This window comes from Phocoena phocoena, chromosome 6 (genome assembly GCF_963924675.1).
Source record: "Phocoena phocoena chromosome 6, mPhoPho1.1, whole genome shotgun sequence".
NCBI lineage: Eukaryota > Metazoa > Chordata > Mammalia > Artiodactyla > Phocoenidae > Phocoena > Phocoena phocoena.
Genome location: NC_089224.1, coordinates 113,305,490 through 113,321,609, shown reverse-complemented (window position 1 = coordinate 113,321,609; position 16,120 = coordinate 113,305,490). Strand labels below are relative to the sequence as shown.

The following is a 16,120-nucleotide window of genomic DNA, read 5'->3' as shown; positions in this document are numbered from 1 at the left end:
GGTGATGGTGGTGGTGGTGGTGGTGATGGTGACGGTGGTGATAGTGGTAATGGTGGTGGTGGTGGTGATGGTGGTGGTGGTGGTGATGGTGGTGACGGTGGTGGTGATGGTGGTGGTGACGGTGGTGATGGTGGTGATGGTGGTGGTGGTGATGGTGGTGGTGATGGTGACGGTGGTTGTGGTGGTGGTGGTGATGGTGGTGGTGATGGTGGTGATGGTGATGGTGGTGGTGGTGGTGGTGGTGGTGATGGTGGTGATAGTGGTAATGGTGGTGGTGGTGGTGTTGGTGATGGTGGTGATGGTGATGGTGGTGGTGATGGTGACGGTGGTGATAGTGGTAATGGTGGTGGTGGTGGTGATGGTGGTGATGGTGACAGTGGTGGTGATGGTGGTGATAGTGGTAATGGTGGTGGTGGTGGTGGTGGTGATGGTGGTGGTGGTGGTGATGGTGGTGACGGTGGTGGTGACGGTGGTGGTGACGGTGGTGATGGTGGTGATGGTGGTGGTGGTGATGGTGGTGGTGATGGTGACGGTGGTTGTGGTGGTGGTGGTGATGGTGGTGATGGTGACGGTGGTGGTGGTGGTGGTGGTGATGGTGATGGTGACGATGATGGTGGTGATGGTGGTGATGGTGATGGTGGTGGTGGTGGTGGTGATGGTAGTGATGGTGATGGTGGTGGTGATGGTGACGGTGGTGATGGTGACGGTGGTGCTGGTGGTGGTGGTGGTGATGGTGGTGCTGGTGGTGGTGGTGGTGATGGTGGTGATGGTGGTGGTGATGGTGACGGTGGTTGTGGTGGTGGTGGTGATGGTGGTGGTGACGGTGGTGGTGGTGGTGATGGTGGTGGTGGTGGTGGTGGTGATGGTGGTGGTGATGGTGGTGATGGTGATGGTGGTGGTGATGGTGATGGTGGTGATGGTGACGGTGGTGCTGGTGGTGGTGGTGGTGATGGTGACGGTGGTGATGGTGGTGGTGGTGGTGGTGATGGTGATGGGGGGGATGGTGATTGGAAACCAATTTTCAAAGATTCAGAATAAGTAAAAGGTGCGATGCTCAAACCACACTTCACAAACTTGGCCGTCTCAGAGGATCAAAAAAAGAGCCACAGATTCGAAGCAGGTGGTAAACGCTATGGCCCACCCCCAGAAAGGCCCGTCTGCACCTACAGACAACGGCAGGGGCCGCACGATCAGAACACCCTTGCAGAGAAAGGACGGGGTCCCGCCCTGGAGGAGCGTCCAGAATCTCTGAACTCCTGGGAGTCCCTCCAAGCCACCCAACCTCATTTCAGCCACACCTTGTCCTTATACTTTCATGGCAAGAAGCTGTCACTGCCCCCCACGGGACACCCCTGAATAGCGGCCTTGGCCACCATGTCTCTCAGCTACACACCACCCCCGGCTCTCGAGGACAGAGGTGAATTTGCATAAGTTGTGCAAAGCGACTTTTTAGGCGACGGCTAAAACCCAGTTGGCAAACACAGGCTCTGTGAAGGTATGGGCATCCCGCCTCTGTCCGTACAACGCGTGGGGGTGGGAGAATGTTCCATCCCAGACTAATTGAATCTGAATGGTGCCACAGCAAGGACACACACGGTCAGGAAAAGAAATTCAATTTCCTTTTGACCTGCGATTAATTTTCAGGAAAAAATCGCTTTATCACCTTGTCTAAAGATGAGCTTCTAGCCCAGCACCTTATGCTTTCAGAAGGGGTCCCCGTCCTTGGTTGAGTCAGGGAGACACCGAGCCTCCCCTGGGAACCAGGCCAGGAGCAGGCTTTCACTGGGAACCTCGCTGGCCTTGAGGACATCCGGTCAGCTGGCTGCCAAGTGGACAACTCCCGCCCTCTGTTCTTCCTCTAGGAATGCAAGGATCTTGCAAGCCTGGGGCTGGTCCAGGCATCGCAGAATTCTTGCAAAACAACAGCACTGCTCGGCTGGAGGCACTGCTCAGCCACGGCCGCCCACTCATGCGTTAGCCGTGAGCGTGGGTCACTGTGGGCGGCGGCGGGGTCCTGCTCACCCACCCTCGGGCAGGATCTGTGGTTCTGGGCTCTGACCCTCATCATTCCGCGTATCCCTTGTGACCCGGAGGCCTTCCCGATGACTCAGACACACATATTCCTCTCCTGCATCTGGTTGGCTGGCATCCAGTTATCTCCCATAAAGACTTGGCCCCGAGCTCTGGGCCCAGCATCGCAGCACTGATGGAACTGGTGTCAACACATGATCATATTATTTAGGAGAATATGAAATTCCCCCTGGATCCAGAGAGCATGCAGGATATCTGGACAGACTTACAGGACGGGCCAGAAAAGATTTTGGTCATTGTCTAAACTTTGTGCTACAGATGGGGAAACTGAGACCCAGAGAGGTGATCCCACAGAGGCCGGGGCAGGACCAGAAGCCAGGCCTGCTGGCCCCCAGCTCTGCTGGGCGCTGAGGTGATGGCGCTCCCGGACCCCCGGATCCCGGGCTGACCCGGTTCCCGCCTCCCCGCCTGCCTGTGAGGCCACGTCGGGTGGGGGCCAGGGCGGTGGCCAGCGCAGGTCCTGCTGTCAGCTGACTTCCCCATCCCTCTCGCCGGCCAGTGGATGGGAAGGCCTTTGTGCCCCTGGCCTGGACCGTCTGGGAACTTGTGGCTTGGGTCACCGTGAGGTCAGCAAAAACGGTAACACTGACACGAAGGAGCCACAGCCTAGCCTTTGGGGCCCTCAGGAGAAGGCGCGGTCGCCGAGGCAGGACTGGATTCCCCCGCGAACGTCTTTCTGGGACCCTTTTCACCCCCACATCAGCTGCTAAGCAGTGGCGGCTCCTCTCACCACCCAGGCCCTCGCTCCAACGCAGGCTGGGCTAGGGCTGCAGCGTCCTTCCCGTCCCCCAACCTCAACTAGGCTGTGAGCCTGCGGGGGGCCAGGCCCGTGTCTTCCAGCCCAGGGCCCTGACCTGGCAGGCTCCTAGCCAACACGTCCAGAATTAATTCTAGGGAGAGCGTTGGGGAGCTTGGCACTGGGATAGAACCTTCAGTTTAGAAGGGATGCTAGAACTCAGCTGGGCGTCCAGATTGGCCGTGTATGAGCCGATGGGCCAAATGCCTCAGGTAGCGACTGGCCTTGGAAAGCTCTGTGCTTCTCCCTGCCCCTGCCCCAAAGGCCTAGGGGACAGAAAATACCAAATGACTGGTGAACGGCCAGGAAGGCTGGGACCATGTCCCTGGGACGCCTCTGTCTCTGGGTTCTGGTTCTGAGGAACGTGTCATAGGTCAATAATCAGAGTCATAAAAGGCCCACCAGGGGCAAGGCAAGCCCATCACAGGGTTATTCCAAGGAGAAAAAGCAGCCCAACCACATGTCCTGCTCAGCGGAGAGGACGACCCGACGTTCAGAGTGGTTCTCAGGCAGTATTTCAAGGAACAGGAAAACTATCACAGCAACTTAGTAAGAGAACAAAGCCGAACGTGCAAACTATGTACATGGGACGATCTTGCTTCTGTTTTAAAATTTACAGGCAGAGATTAGGGAGAGAAGATGGAAGGAAGTACACTGTCAACCTTGGCTTTCTCTCTGGTGGAATTAGAGGGGTTTTTGTTTGCTCTTATCTTACTAATATTCCCTATTTATAGTGAAACACCCCATCAACTCTTCAGCCAGACTCTGTGGCAGGTGAGAGAGGGAGGTCTCAGAGAGGTCAAGGGTCACGCCCAAAGGGGTCATGTCAGCGGTGAGGTCGGCACCCAGGCCCTGCACACTGTGTACTGTGGTTGGAAACAGAGAAACGAGCGGTAAGGCGCTTTTGACTAAACCAGTAAAGCCGGTTCCAGAGGAGGCGGTGGAGAGAAGCAGCCTGTGCATGTCCTGCACCCCATGTATCCCACCCCGTGGCCCCCGACCTGTGCCTGTTACCCCACGCAGGAGTTCATCCTAGAGTCTGACCTCTGCTTCCACCGGCCAGAGCCCCGGCCCAGCCCGGCTCCTGGAGGCCAAGGTGCAGCCAGACGGCCGTGGGCCAGGCCTGGGGCGGCAGCCAGGGCCGGGAAGGGCCAGCCCCCATTGCAGCCCATTGTCCAAGACTAAGGCCCAGGTGCGTCGCTGGAGCGACCCTTGGCTGGCAGGGGAAGCGCTCCCACCTGGTCTTCTCCCACACAAACCCCGGAACCACACACAGGCTGAGCCAACGCCAAGCTCCCAGCTCCCCCTCCCACTTCACAAGTCAGAACGCCGCCCCAGACAGGGCTGGGCGCTGCACGGACCCCACGGGGGCCGGGAGGGCCAGAGCTGCAGTCGGGGCAGGCCAGACGCCACTGTGGCCTGGGGTGGAGCTGTGCCATTCTCTCAAAACGCACGCCCTCTCTGGTCCCGGCAGGCAGCTTTGTACCAAGCAGGCAGGAAGCAAGCTAGACAGAGACATCCCCAGTTTCCTGCCCCCCAGCACAGCCTCCAGAGAGGGAAGGCAGAGCAGAGCCGGGCCAGCGCTCCTCGGCTCTGCAGAGCTGCTTTTATCTAGTTTCTCCTGGCAGCCTCCTTTCTGATGTCATTGAAACATTGTTTACTTGCTAACGGGACCCAGATTCCTCCGACCTCCAGCCCCTCTGCAGGCCAGGATCACAAACATCCCTTAGCACTTTCCCCCCCAAACCCCCCAGATGAACATGAAGGAAGTAGAAGAGGGGGAAGTGCCCCCGAATCCGGCTGTCTGTCCACCCACCCCCTCCTTAAGGCCACCTCCGTGTTACTGACATATTCATGGGCTTTTTATGTTTCATTAGCTGGAGGCGGGCCTGGGCAGTCCATCCAACTTCTCTGAGCTCAATTCAGGGAAACAATCGTCCTGGGGGCAACATTTCCTACGTCGGGAGCTGCTGTAAGACCTCGTTCAACGCACCTGGCTGTGACTGCATACCTGCTAACGGGGCAATCACAGAGCAGCACCTCCTCCCCTGCCCCACCCCCTCTTCCCCTGCCATGGCAGTTCTGCCTCTGGGGACGCGTGGCCACGTCTGGACACATTTTTGGTTGTCACATCTGGGGGTGCTCCTGGCATCAAGTGGGTGAAGGCCAGGGACGCTGCTCCACACACTGCAATGCCCGGGATGCGCCCCCTGCCCCGCCAGAATATCTGTTCCAAAACGTCATCGACAGTGCTGAGGCTGAGAAGCCCATGCTAGAACCTTCCACGCTGTCGTGAGTATTAAGTACTCGTGAGTCACGTGCTTTGTGCCTGGCGCCTCGCGAGCCCTCGGCTGACAGCGGCTGAGGTCACCTTGATCGCCTTCTCCTCACCTCGCCCTCGGGAAGTCAGGGTGGAGAACACGACGCTCATTTTCCAAAAAGGACACCACGGCCCAGGAGTAGGGCCTGACCAGAGCTGGACCCGGGACCCCGGCCCCAGGGTCTCTGAGGACATTGAGTCCGCCGCGGCCCTGATGCTGTCCACGGTCTCAGAAGCTTCCGGTCCTGGGACCCGGCCTTCCGGAGCTGGGGGACGGGCAGGGGCTGCTCCCCGGGACCTGGCGGTGCACCCCGAGCAGCCCCTCCCCTCTCCCGCAATGCGGGGGGCTGGGAAGGGGAAACACTCCAGAGGACAGGCCGCCTCCTCAGGACACGCAGACCTCCGGAGCAGCGTAATTGCTTGGCTGTCCCCCGCGCTGTCATCTCCAGGGAGGCGCAGGAAATGCCCTGATCTGGGAGGGCGTGCCCTTGCCTCTGAGGAGGGGACACTGGGGGCGGCTTCGCAGGTGGCAAGTCCCTGGCAGAAACTTGGGACTGCGCCCCTCAGCGTGCGCCAGACACTGGGTGGGGCACAGGTGATACCTGACTTTGACCCCCGTCCCTCGTTTGAGGCCCTAACAGCCTGTGGGCAGGACATGTGGTCTCCACTTCACAGTAGGGAACCAGGGTCCAGGGAGGTCCACAGACGTGCCCAAGGGCACACGACTCCCAAGCCCCGGGTTTGTTCCCTTGCAGCTGCTGCCCCCTATAGCCTAGGGGACAGCGGCCAGGTGGTACCTACCAGGTGCCCGGCGGCTCTCACCAGCTTGTGAGTGAACAGCGGGAAGGCCTCATTGCTCAGGTCTGCATCAAGCACTTCCTGGAGAATGGCCCGGCTGTGAGCGAGAGCAAGGTTGGTCAGTCAGTCGGTCAACCAACACCTGCCCAGCCCTCCTGGGTGCGTGGCCCGGGCTGGAGACGCACTGGGGACACAGCAGTGAGGAGGACGGGGCCCTGTCCTCACGGGGTAGACCACCAACGAACATGCTATTAATAAAACACACCAAGAGGGAGACGCACCCCAAATCCAGTCAGATAAGAAAGGCACCTTCATCAGAGCAGTGACAGGAACAACCAAGCCCTGGGCAGAGACAGGACTCAGAGATGGGCGCTCACAAGCTCTCCTTTCTCAGATGGGGGAACCAAGGCCTGGGGCAGTTATCTAGCCAGCTTATGCCCTTCATGCCACAGGCCCCCGAGGGCATGGCCCGCCCTCCTCAGCTCCCCTGCCCTGCCGGCCCGGCAGTCTGGCTCTCATGCTGGATGGGTTACCTGAGACCTCTTGGTGTCTGTGGAAACCTTCAGTTCCTGGGCACTGTGCCCCTTGCCTCCCTCCAGGACTTAGTTGACTCTTGCTCCCCTGCATGTTTCCACCGGGTGCCCCGGCCCCAGTTTAAATTTTTGTTATCCTTTAGGTTTGGTGCATCCGTCACCTCCTACAAGAAGGCCTCCCTGATTCCCTGAGTCTGGGTCAGGTTCCCGCCCCCACCCCCCACCCCACACTGCCCCCGGTCTGAGCTCACAGCCCTGATATGTCTCCTGCCAGGGTACCTCTCACACTGGTTGTATTGATACTTGCCCCCACTGAACCAGGAGCTCTGTGCCAACAGGGTCCCTATGCCTGGCACAGAGAGGACAACTGGTAAATAGGGCTGATTGAAAATGGGCTGGCTTTGCACTGCAGGGCCAGCTCCCCATTGGCAGGAGACAGCCCCACCATTTCTGCCTCGCAGGGGTCCCAGCCAGTGCCCAGAAACGCTTCTGAGGCTAATCCCTAGCCCCACGGTGCCGGGAGCTGCCCGCCCACGCCTGCCCGAGGTGCCCAGCGTGCTGCAGTGTGTCACGATCCTTATGTAACACCCCGGCACCCACGTGGTGCCAGCCCCTGGAGAACCCACACCCAGTCCTTAAGAAGCCCATCCTCTCCGCGGCCCTGGGCGGATGGGGCCAGGGCTGCTCCCTGGTCTTCCCAGCAGGGGAAGGAGGAAGGAGGCTGGAGCTGCCACCCGGGGCCAGCGTGGCCTTAGCAGTGCCAGGGGTACCCCAGCTCGGGCACCAAGCTGGGCAGGCAGGTCTGCCAAGCACGGGTCGGGGTGCAGGAGGCTGTCCCTCTGCCAAGAGGCAGCGGGTAGCACCAGAGGGCACCGGCTCCGGTCAGAGACCAGGTTCAGGTCCTGCTTCCTTCACTCACTCCCACCCCAGCCTCGCCTCGGTCCCCTCGTCCGCTCCAGGAGGGCAGCGATGCCACCTCACGGGGCCCTTGTGAGGGGGCAGCCACCAGAAAGCACACGCCAAGCGTCGTGGCACTAACATCTACAATGGCAATCACTGTCCCCCGCCGCGTCTCTCCTAGTCACGTGTGGCCTCTTGAGCTTCAGTTAATTAAGGTAAAACATTCTGTCTCACTGCCACATTTCAAGGCCTCAGTGGCCACATACAGCTTAGTGGCTACTGTACTGGACCACCAATTATGGAATGTTTCCAGAAAGTTCTATCGGTCAGCAGGTCATACAGCCTCTCCCATGGTCCGGGTGCCGCGCCGAACGCTTTCCACCTAACAGCTCAGAAAGTTTAGCCCTTGTCAGCGGTGCTGGTAACATTATTATTCATACAAGAAACTTTGGGTTATTTCTGAAAGAGCGAGGACAATTCGGGGGAGAAAGCTAAGAAGTTACCAGGAGGAGGAGAGCTTGTCTTCCTGCCCTGGCAGCCGTCACTTGGCACCCTCCTTGAGCAGCTTCTAATGAGGCTGGAAGAGGCTGGCCTGTCCTCCCGGGGCCACACCTTGATCTGTCTGTCTGGTACCCCCTCCCTCCCCTGCCCGCTCACCCCCACCACCAAACCAAAAATGGCCCACTCCCTGGCCAAGGTGGCAGTGGCAATGAAGCTGAGGCTTCCGAGGATGGCCTTGAGCTCAGAAGGCCAGGACGCCCACCCCATTCAGCCCAGAGATGCGGAGGTCAGTGTGTGGGGAGAGGAACCCCGCACACTGGACCCACTGACCACCTGGACACGGCTCATCACTCTCTGCTCAGAATCCCCGCTTCACCTGGCCCCTGAGGCTCCTCACACCTGCCGGCCTCCTACTCCCTGGCCCAGAATCAGAGACCCCATTAAAGCCCTTCTTCTGCTCAGTTCCCTCTCCTGGAGGAGTAGCCCCTGCACCTGTAGGCTCTCGCCTCCATCGCCCTCTGAGCATGTCTCCTACGGCCCTGGCCTCACCGCTTTTCCTCCTGCCACAGGGCCTTTGCACCTGCCGCCTCCTCTGCCTGAAACACTGTCCCTTCGGAGAGCTCCAAGCCTTGACCCCTCACGTCCCGCAGTGTCCCCCCCAAGGGCCCCCTAATAAATATTGGTTTTCATGAGAAGCCTGAAGTCCAGCACTTGATGGTTAAGGTACACAACCAGCCGTGATTCAGAGAGCACATACCATGTGTGTGCCGCGTGCCTCTGTGCGAGGTGATGCACACGCAGAGCCAGCTACAACTCTGGCCGGGAGGGGAGGTCCGCCAGTCCAGGACCCAGCTGGGGTGCCGCAGGCTTGGTCAGCTCCAAAGAACCAGGGAAAATGGACCCTGTGGCGGGGTCTGAGTGCACTGGCTGGGGATCCTGGCCTGACCCTGGGCTGACAGAGATGTCCCGTGGACACGGCCGTGCTTCATCTAAGGGTCAGCTTTGGGATAACCTGGCTGGAGAGGCACCGTCCTCTCTTCTTCACCAATAAGAATAAAGATACTTCTAACCACCTCAAAGGGCTGTGATCAGGATTGGAGGAGACGTTGGCACATCCCAGGCCCCTGACTGGTCGATGTTAACACGCTGTGCTTCCCCTCTTATCCCCTATCCCCCAGTCCCCTCTCCGAAGCGCAGCCAGAGGGATCTTTCCAACGTGCACAGCTGCTCAGGTGCCCCTTTGCCTAAGACCGTTGTGTGGCCCCACACAAGCCAGAATCCGAGGGCTTTCCAGGAGCTGATTCCTCATGGTGGGAACACAGCTCAGTAAACGCTCACAGGATGAATTAAGGAAGCCCGGTCTGGCTCTGCCCACCTAGAGATGGCGTACGTGATTCTCAGTCTGTATCGGCTGTCCAGAGACCCCCTCGTGGGCCCTTCCGTGACCACTGAAGCCTCACGCTGATTCACAGTAAGGTTCGGTCTGGGTCTTGTATTCAGGGCTTTTCTGTATTCTAGTGCTTCGAAAAGCGTCTTTCTGGTGTGGCCTCCCTGAGGTCGCTGGCACGCTGAGCCTACTGACCACAATGCCCCATCCTGAAGCAGTAAGTGCTTCTGCCCCGGCCCAGATAGAGGGGCGAGGGCCCAGGGCCCAGGCGCACCCCGGTGCCTGGCTCCCCGCCCTCTCCTCACCTGGCTGGGCCCTGGACGCTGATCAGGCCCAGGTCCTCGGAGCTGTCGACAAGCTGGCACCGGAACCCCCAGTCCTGCAGCACCGTGGTGATGTGGGACCAGTTGTGCTGGGCCACAGCCCCGCCCACGGCCAGGTAGTAGCCGTCCCCTGGAGGAGAAGCACAGGACTGTGGGACGGGGGAGGCGGGGCAGAAGGGATGGCCCGAGGCCTCGTGGAGCAAACACTCTTTCCTTGAAATTGAATGACAAAGGCCCAAGTGATGGGGACACTCCCAAGGGACCCTGGGTTCTCATCCCCTGCAGGATGAAATGTGGGGAGGAGGGGCTGGGTGCGGGACCCCATGAGGGCTGCACGTGTCAAGGGAGCATTTTCTGGGAGAGTCTGAGGCTTTCTCCCACTTCTCAAAGGGTTTGTGATCCAAGAAAGCGTAAGAGCTCCCAGCGCCATCACGCCGTGGGGAGACTGTGAGTCCCACCTCAGCTGCCAGTGCTGGGTGAGCTTGGACAAGTCTCTTTCCTTCTCTGAGCCTCAGCGTCCTGACCAGCTCCCGTTTCTCTTCCTATTCCCATGGCCCCCCGGTCTCTAGGATCCCTGCCGTGGCCTTATGGGGGCTGGCGTTGAGCCGGGGTGTTACAGGCAACACACCGTTGATCCTTCTGAGGAGACGGACACTCGTCACCGCCCTCGGGTTTCAGAAAAGGAGACTGAGGTTCAGAGAGGTCACACGGCGTGAGAAGACTGGCCTCTGTCCAGTTCTGAGTCCACGGCCTGTGGAGCGTCCACTGGGCCATGCTGCCACCCGGGTACTGCTGAGAGGAGGGGAGCTCACCTTGGCCCAGTGTCCCGGGAGAGCCACTGCCCCGGGGGGCTGTGACCTCAGACAGCTGTGTGGCCCCGGACCCCTCATGCAGCCTGCCTGAGCCTCCGAAATGTCATCTGCAATTTGGGGTGAATGCACCTCATCCACAGGGATGCTGTGAGATTCAGCCACTGTGTGTGTGCCCTGGGCGGGCAGGCTCTCACTGACTACTCCCCCCATGACCTGGTGGAGGTGGCAGGCCTGGAAGGGGCTTTGTTCCTCTGCATTTTCTATGTACCCTACTCCCCATCCCATTCCCTCTCTTCCTTCCTTCCTTCCAGCAGGGCTCCCCCCATCTCAGAGTGATGGTACCCAGTCCATCCCTGACTTCCAGCCTCAGTTTCTGCATCTGTACAACGGGAATGAGGCCAGAACACCCCCCCTCCCAAGGCTGCTGGGGTGATTGAAAGAGCTATGGCGGCACCAGGAGCCCAGCTTGGGGCTCAGGAACCAGGAACCGGGATGGTTACGCACTGGGACACTCATCTCCCTCCCCGGGGGTCCGGTCCTGCCCAAGGGCTGCTTCTCTCAGCTTTCAGCGCCATTCACTCTGGGCCCCGCCGGGGGACGGCCTGGCACCAGCCCCCAGCCCACTCTGGGCAGAGCTGGCGTTGTCCGTGGGAGGTGGGCAGCAGCTCTCGGGGAGGCTCCGGAGTCTGGAGAATCCTGCCTAGACGCCCTTCCGCACACTGGCCCCGACTCCCCGAGGCTTCCACAGCAGTGGGACAGCATGTCATTGTGGTCATAGGTGCGGGCACCTACTATAATTGAAAAAGAGACACGCCCCACTTTGCTTCTCCGGCAGGGGAGCGTGAAGCTCGTAGCAGAGCCCAGACGGGGACAGGGGATGGGGTGGGGGGGGCCTGGGGCCTCTGCTCCCTCCCCAGAAGCACTCGCTGGCTGGGCTCTGATGGAAGGTCCTGGAGCTGGGACCGGTCAGGCCACCACACCTGGAAGCGTGAAGCTGGGAACCCTTCGCCCCCTCCAAGCCAGGGTTCCACCAGCAGCAGCCGGGGGGACAGCAGAAGAGCCCCTGGTTTTGCCATCAGCCCCCCACGTGGAGACCCCAGCCAGAGCCCTGGTCGTCCTCCCGCCCCGTCCAGGTGACCTCTGGAACATCCCTGACCTCGTCACCCCACGTTCTGTGTACCCGTCGGCACCCTCAGTCCTGGCTGTCCATCCAGACCCAACTCAAAGGCCAAACAAATGAGCTGATCCCCAAAGGATCCCCTGCTACCTGGGCTGGGGGCTCCTGGGACGCTGGATTGAGAACACCTCTGAGGATCGAGTCTCCAGCGGCATCCTCTACCCCAGCGCCCGGAGCATGCTCTGTGGCCCCCGCGTGGCCCCGCCCGTCTGCAGCCATGCCGAGGCCCCTCCCAGGGGGACTCGAGCGTTAACTGAAGCCACCTGGTTCCAGACAGACGGCAGCTGCTGGGCCTGGCCTCCTCTGGGCAGCTGTCTCTCATGAAAAACATCGCGAAGTGCCAGGTCCTGAGGCCAGCGGTCAGCCCAGGTCCAGGTCCAGCCCACACAGCGGACATGGCAGGGAGGGCGGTCAGAGGGCAGGCTCCAGGGCTCTGGCTCGGGCCGGGAGCTGTGGACCTTATTTTGTACTTTTCAGAATTGTCCAAATGTTTCCTACAGGTATGTACTCCTTTTGTGATGTAAAATACTGTTCAAAATCACATTGAAGATGGACAGCTGCTTTATACACAACCTTGGTCACACGTGAAACGCACATCCTCTTGTCTTAATGGTGACCTGACCTAACAGGTATAAACACGCGCACTGAATGGACATGCGTGTTCACAGCTGGAACAGGACCGCTTTCTTAAGGCTGAAAATACCAGGTCCGTATGTGGGTTTTCTGTGCTCAGCGGTGAAGCCGGGACCTTTAGCACGCTCCACAGACCACTGTGACTTGCTTGTCATCTGCACACGCCCTGGCAGGTCAAGAACCCACCAAGTGCAAACCTCCCCACCAGGCGGCCGTTTAACTTGAGGCAGACACCCCCAGCGTCCAGGAGAAACATCTCCGGGGTCCATTAACACCTCCCCTTCCCCTCCTCTCAGAGCCTGCTCTTCCCGCCCTGGCAGGCGACTTCTCCTCCAGGGCCAGGAATCCACCAGACTCATCGGGAAGGGCACAAGAAGCTGCCCCCTTGGGCCATGGCTCAGCTTACAGAGCCCTGGTGACGACTCCCCCCTGTGACAGGGACTGGTTTCCAGGTGGGGAAACAAGCTCAGGGAGGCTGCTCCCCAGCCCTCCTGGCACCCCCAGACTCTCGCTCAACTCCCTGCAGTAGCTCAGGGAGGTGGGTCGTTTGTCTCCACTTCACAGATGGGGAAACTGAGGCTCAGAGAGGCGGGCCCCGAGCCAGGCAGTGGCAGAGCCAGGATTTCAGGAACCTGCACACGCACTGGGGTCCCTCTGTTCTGTCTCCCCAGCTAGACTCGCTGTCTAGGGATGGCAGCTGTGGCTGGACCGGGCCTCCCCTCTCCTGGGGGATGAAGGCCAAAGTTTCCAGCGGCCCTTGTCAAAACGCCCCTCTCCGCCCAGCTCCTCACAGGCACCTCCCGCTTTCTTTCCTCCACACCTTTCTATCAGGTGGCTCCTATCCATCCTTCGAGGCTCAGGCCAGACATCACTTCCTCCAGGAAACCTTCCTCATCCTGGCTCACCTGCTTCCCATGGCCTCCCATAATCCTCGCTCTTTCCCACCCCCTCACAATCCCACCCAGTGTTCTATCGGGCTTTTCCTACACCTCCCTCTCCCAGTGCCCAGGCCAGAGCTCGCCCCCGTCCCCCGTGACTGAGTCCCACGCAACTGAATGGCCAGGAGCACTGAGCCAGGCCGGGAGCTGGGGCCGCCAGGTTTCCTGAACGCGCTGACAGTGACCCTTCCCCCAACGGCACAGGGCAGCCGCGCGGAGAGCAGCACAGTTGAATCCTTTCTCCCCTGCAAATCCCAGGGGTGGCAGGGGTGTCCCTTCTTGGAGAGAGGGGATGCTTCCCACGCTCTGTGAAGCTTAACCATCGCTATTCTTCCCTGACAGAGACAGGCTTGCAGCACTAGAGATTCGACTGCTCCCATGTGAACCAAAGGGTGGGTCGGGGAGGTGAACTGATGGGGGCAGATCTGGCTCAGCGTAGTCAGACCTGTGCAAACAAGGGATACGAGTAATGAGCTCCCCATCACAAGAGGCATGCAAGCAGAAGCAGAGGGCCTGCAGAGGGCAGTGTGGGTGTCAGCTTGGGCACAGAGCTGGATATCTTCTTAGGACCTGCCCCAGTCTGAGACGGAGAGTTACATGGGAACGGAGAAAGCCAATTCAGCATAGATGCCGGTGTCAGAAAGGAGCTAACTTCTCCACGAGGGAGGCGTGGCCTTATCCTCGGCTCACTCTCTTCCGGGCAGGTGAGCTGAGCAGACGCACGCTGTGGCCACTCCGAAACCCCGCGGGACGGGCAGGTTCAAAGGCATAATCGCTGAGCGCTGGAAGCCCAGCATCGTCGCCTGAACAAAGGCCGCATTCAGCCTGAAGCGAGACCTCTGATCTCCCAGGCCCTGACTGCAGCGGGCACACGCGTGATTCCAGAGCAGCCTCGGCAGCCCTTCCCAGCGCATCCCGCGTCGGCGGCCACCTCACCGAGCGGGGCTGCGTTGAGGGCACTGCTGGATCCTCGAGGCATCGCTTACCTTCAAAGGCAGGGGCCAGCGGGGAGGTCTGGGGGCTGGGAGCAAGGCGGCTGACGGTCAGGTCGCTTTCGGTGCCCCCGCGGTGGTTCAGCATGCAGGTGTACACCGTGGAGCCTGCGGACAGGACGAAGACCCCAGAATGTGGAAGCCATTTCGCGGGGCGGCCCCTCAGCTCAGGGTAACCCTTGGTCGGATACCCTAGGGGGGCAACCTTGAAAGGCCCCTCGTCTCGGTGATGCCACCACGACTGAATGACCCAGAGAGGGATGGGCAGGTCACCCAGCACTGCCATGCCCAGAGGAGGAAGGGTCAGGAGGGAGGCTTCTTTCTTCTAGGAATGCCTCAAATCCCTCCCTCCCACCCAGCCCACCCCCACGCTGGGACGTCTTTAAGGGCAGGATTTATATCTCATTCATTGGGCGCTCCTAGCGCCATGCCTGGCATAGCAGAAGCTCCTTGAATGGCTGATGAATAAATGAGTATGCAAAAGGAAGTTGATGGATGGATGGATGAGAGAATGCGGAGGTGGGGAGAGGGTGGGGGGAAGCACGGATGGAAGGAGGGGACGGGTGGGTGGGTAGAAGGGTGTTGGCACGATGAATGGAACGCGGGGGATTAAGGGGAGGTGAGTAGATGGATGGATGGATGAGAGAATGCGGAGGTGGGGAGAGGGTGGGGGGAAGCACGGATGGAAGGAGGGGACGGGTGGGTGGGTAGAAGGGTGTTGGCACGATGAATGGGACGCGGGGGATTAAGGGGAAGTGAGTAGCAGGTACATGTGAGGGGGTGGGCAGGTGGGTTGGCTGGATAAATGGTGTAATGGGTTGAACTGTGTCCCCCAGAATGGTATGTTGAAGTCCTAACCCCCAGTCCCTGTGAATGGACCTTATTTGGAAATAGGGTCTTTGCAGATGGGATCATGCTAGGGTGATCAGAGGTCATCAGAGTGGGGCCCTAATCCAACATGACTGGTGCCCTTAAAAGAAGAAAACGCAGGGAGAAGGCCATGTGACTCAGAGGCAGAGATTGGAGCAACGTGGTTGAAAGCCATGGATGGTGGCCACGGCCAGAAGTCAGGAGGGGCAAGGAGGGATTCTACGTTCTCGGGATCACGGCCCTGAGTTTGAACTTCCAGCCCCAGGCTTGTAAGACAACACATTTAGGATGTTTAAAGCCACTCAATTTGTGGTACTTTGTTACAGCAGCTCTAGGAAACTAATAGCAATGGGGCTGGGTGAGTTTGGGGTTGGGTGGATGGGGATGTGTGATAAAAAAGGACAGGAATATCCCAATATTGCGTGGGACATACTTACACTAAGAAGTTATTCATCTTTATTTAGAATTCAAATGGAACTGAACACCCTCTGTTTTTGTTTAATTCTAGAAACCCTACTTGGGGAAAGCATTCCTAGTGGGGAAGTGGACAGGTTCCCCAGCCCCAGGAGACTGTTCTGAGGACTTGCTGCCTGGAATCCTGTCTGGAACAAAGTAAAAGCGGGGGCAGGGGCGGGGGAGAGGATGGAGGAGGAGACAGAGGGTAGAGGGAGGGAGGAAGGTGGAGGGGGCCTGGGGCCGGGGCTCGGCCAGGAGGGCAGAGGGGTCTGGACACGGGGACCCAGGGCCAGGCCCCGGGGGTGAAGCCATGAGCCAGATGAGCCCAGAGAGGACAGGGTCAGCTCGCTGTCTCGTCTCAGTGCCCGTGGCTGCACCGAAGTGGGAAAGCGTGGCCCACCTGGGCTCCGTACCTGGGGGCCGGCTGACATCGGCCGAGAAGAGCCAGTCGGCGGCCTTCCTCGCGTCCACGCCCACCAGGTAGAACTTCCCGAAGTAGGACATGTCAAACACAGCAGCGGCCCCTCTGCAGGCCAGACACTCCTTCCTGATCTGAAAAGTTCCAGAGGTGGGGTGCTGTGTGGGCTCCGGGA

General features: G+C 59.6%; 1 protein-coding gene across 1 annotated transcript in view; it reads right to left on the bottom strand.

Annotated features, from left to right (window-relative positions):
- Positions 1-16,120, bottom strand: part of SARDH (sarcosine dehydrogenase) — a 64,029-nt gene that overhangs the window by 15,252 nt on the left and 32,657 nt on the right. The window contains exons 13-16 of the mRNA XM_065878451.1: positions 15,941-16,079; positions 14,196-14,309; positions 9,632-9,779; positions 6,009-6,102 (exon numbers count right to left, since the gene is read on the bottom strand). Of these exons, the coding sequence (XP_065734523.1) occupies positions 6,009-6,102; positions 9,632-9,779; positions 14,196-14,309; positions 15,941-16,079 (495 nt within the window). The remainder of the gene's footprint in view (positions 1-6,008; positions 6,103-9,631; positions 9,780-14,195; positions 14,310-15,940; positions 16,080-16,120) is intronic.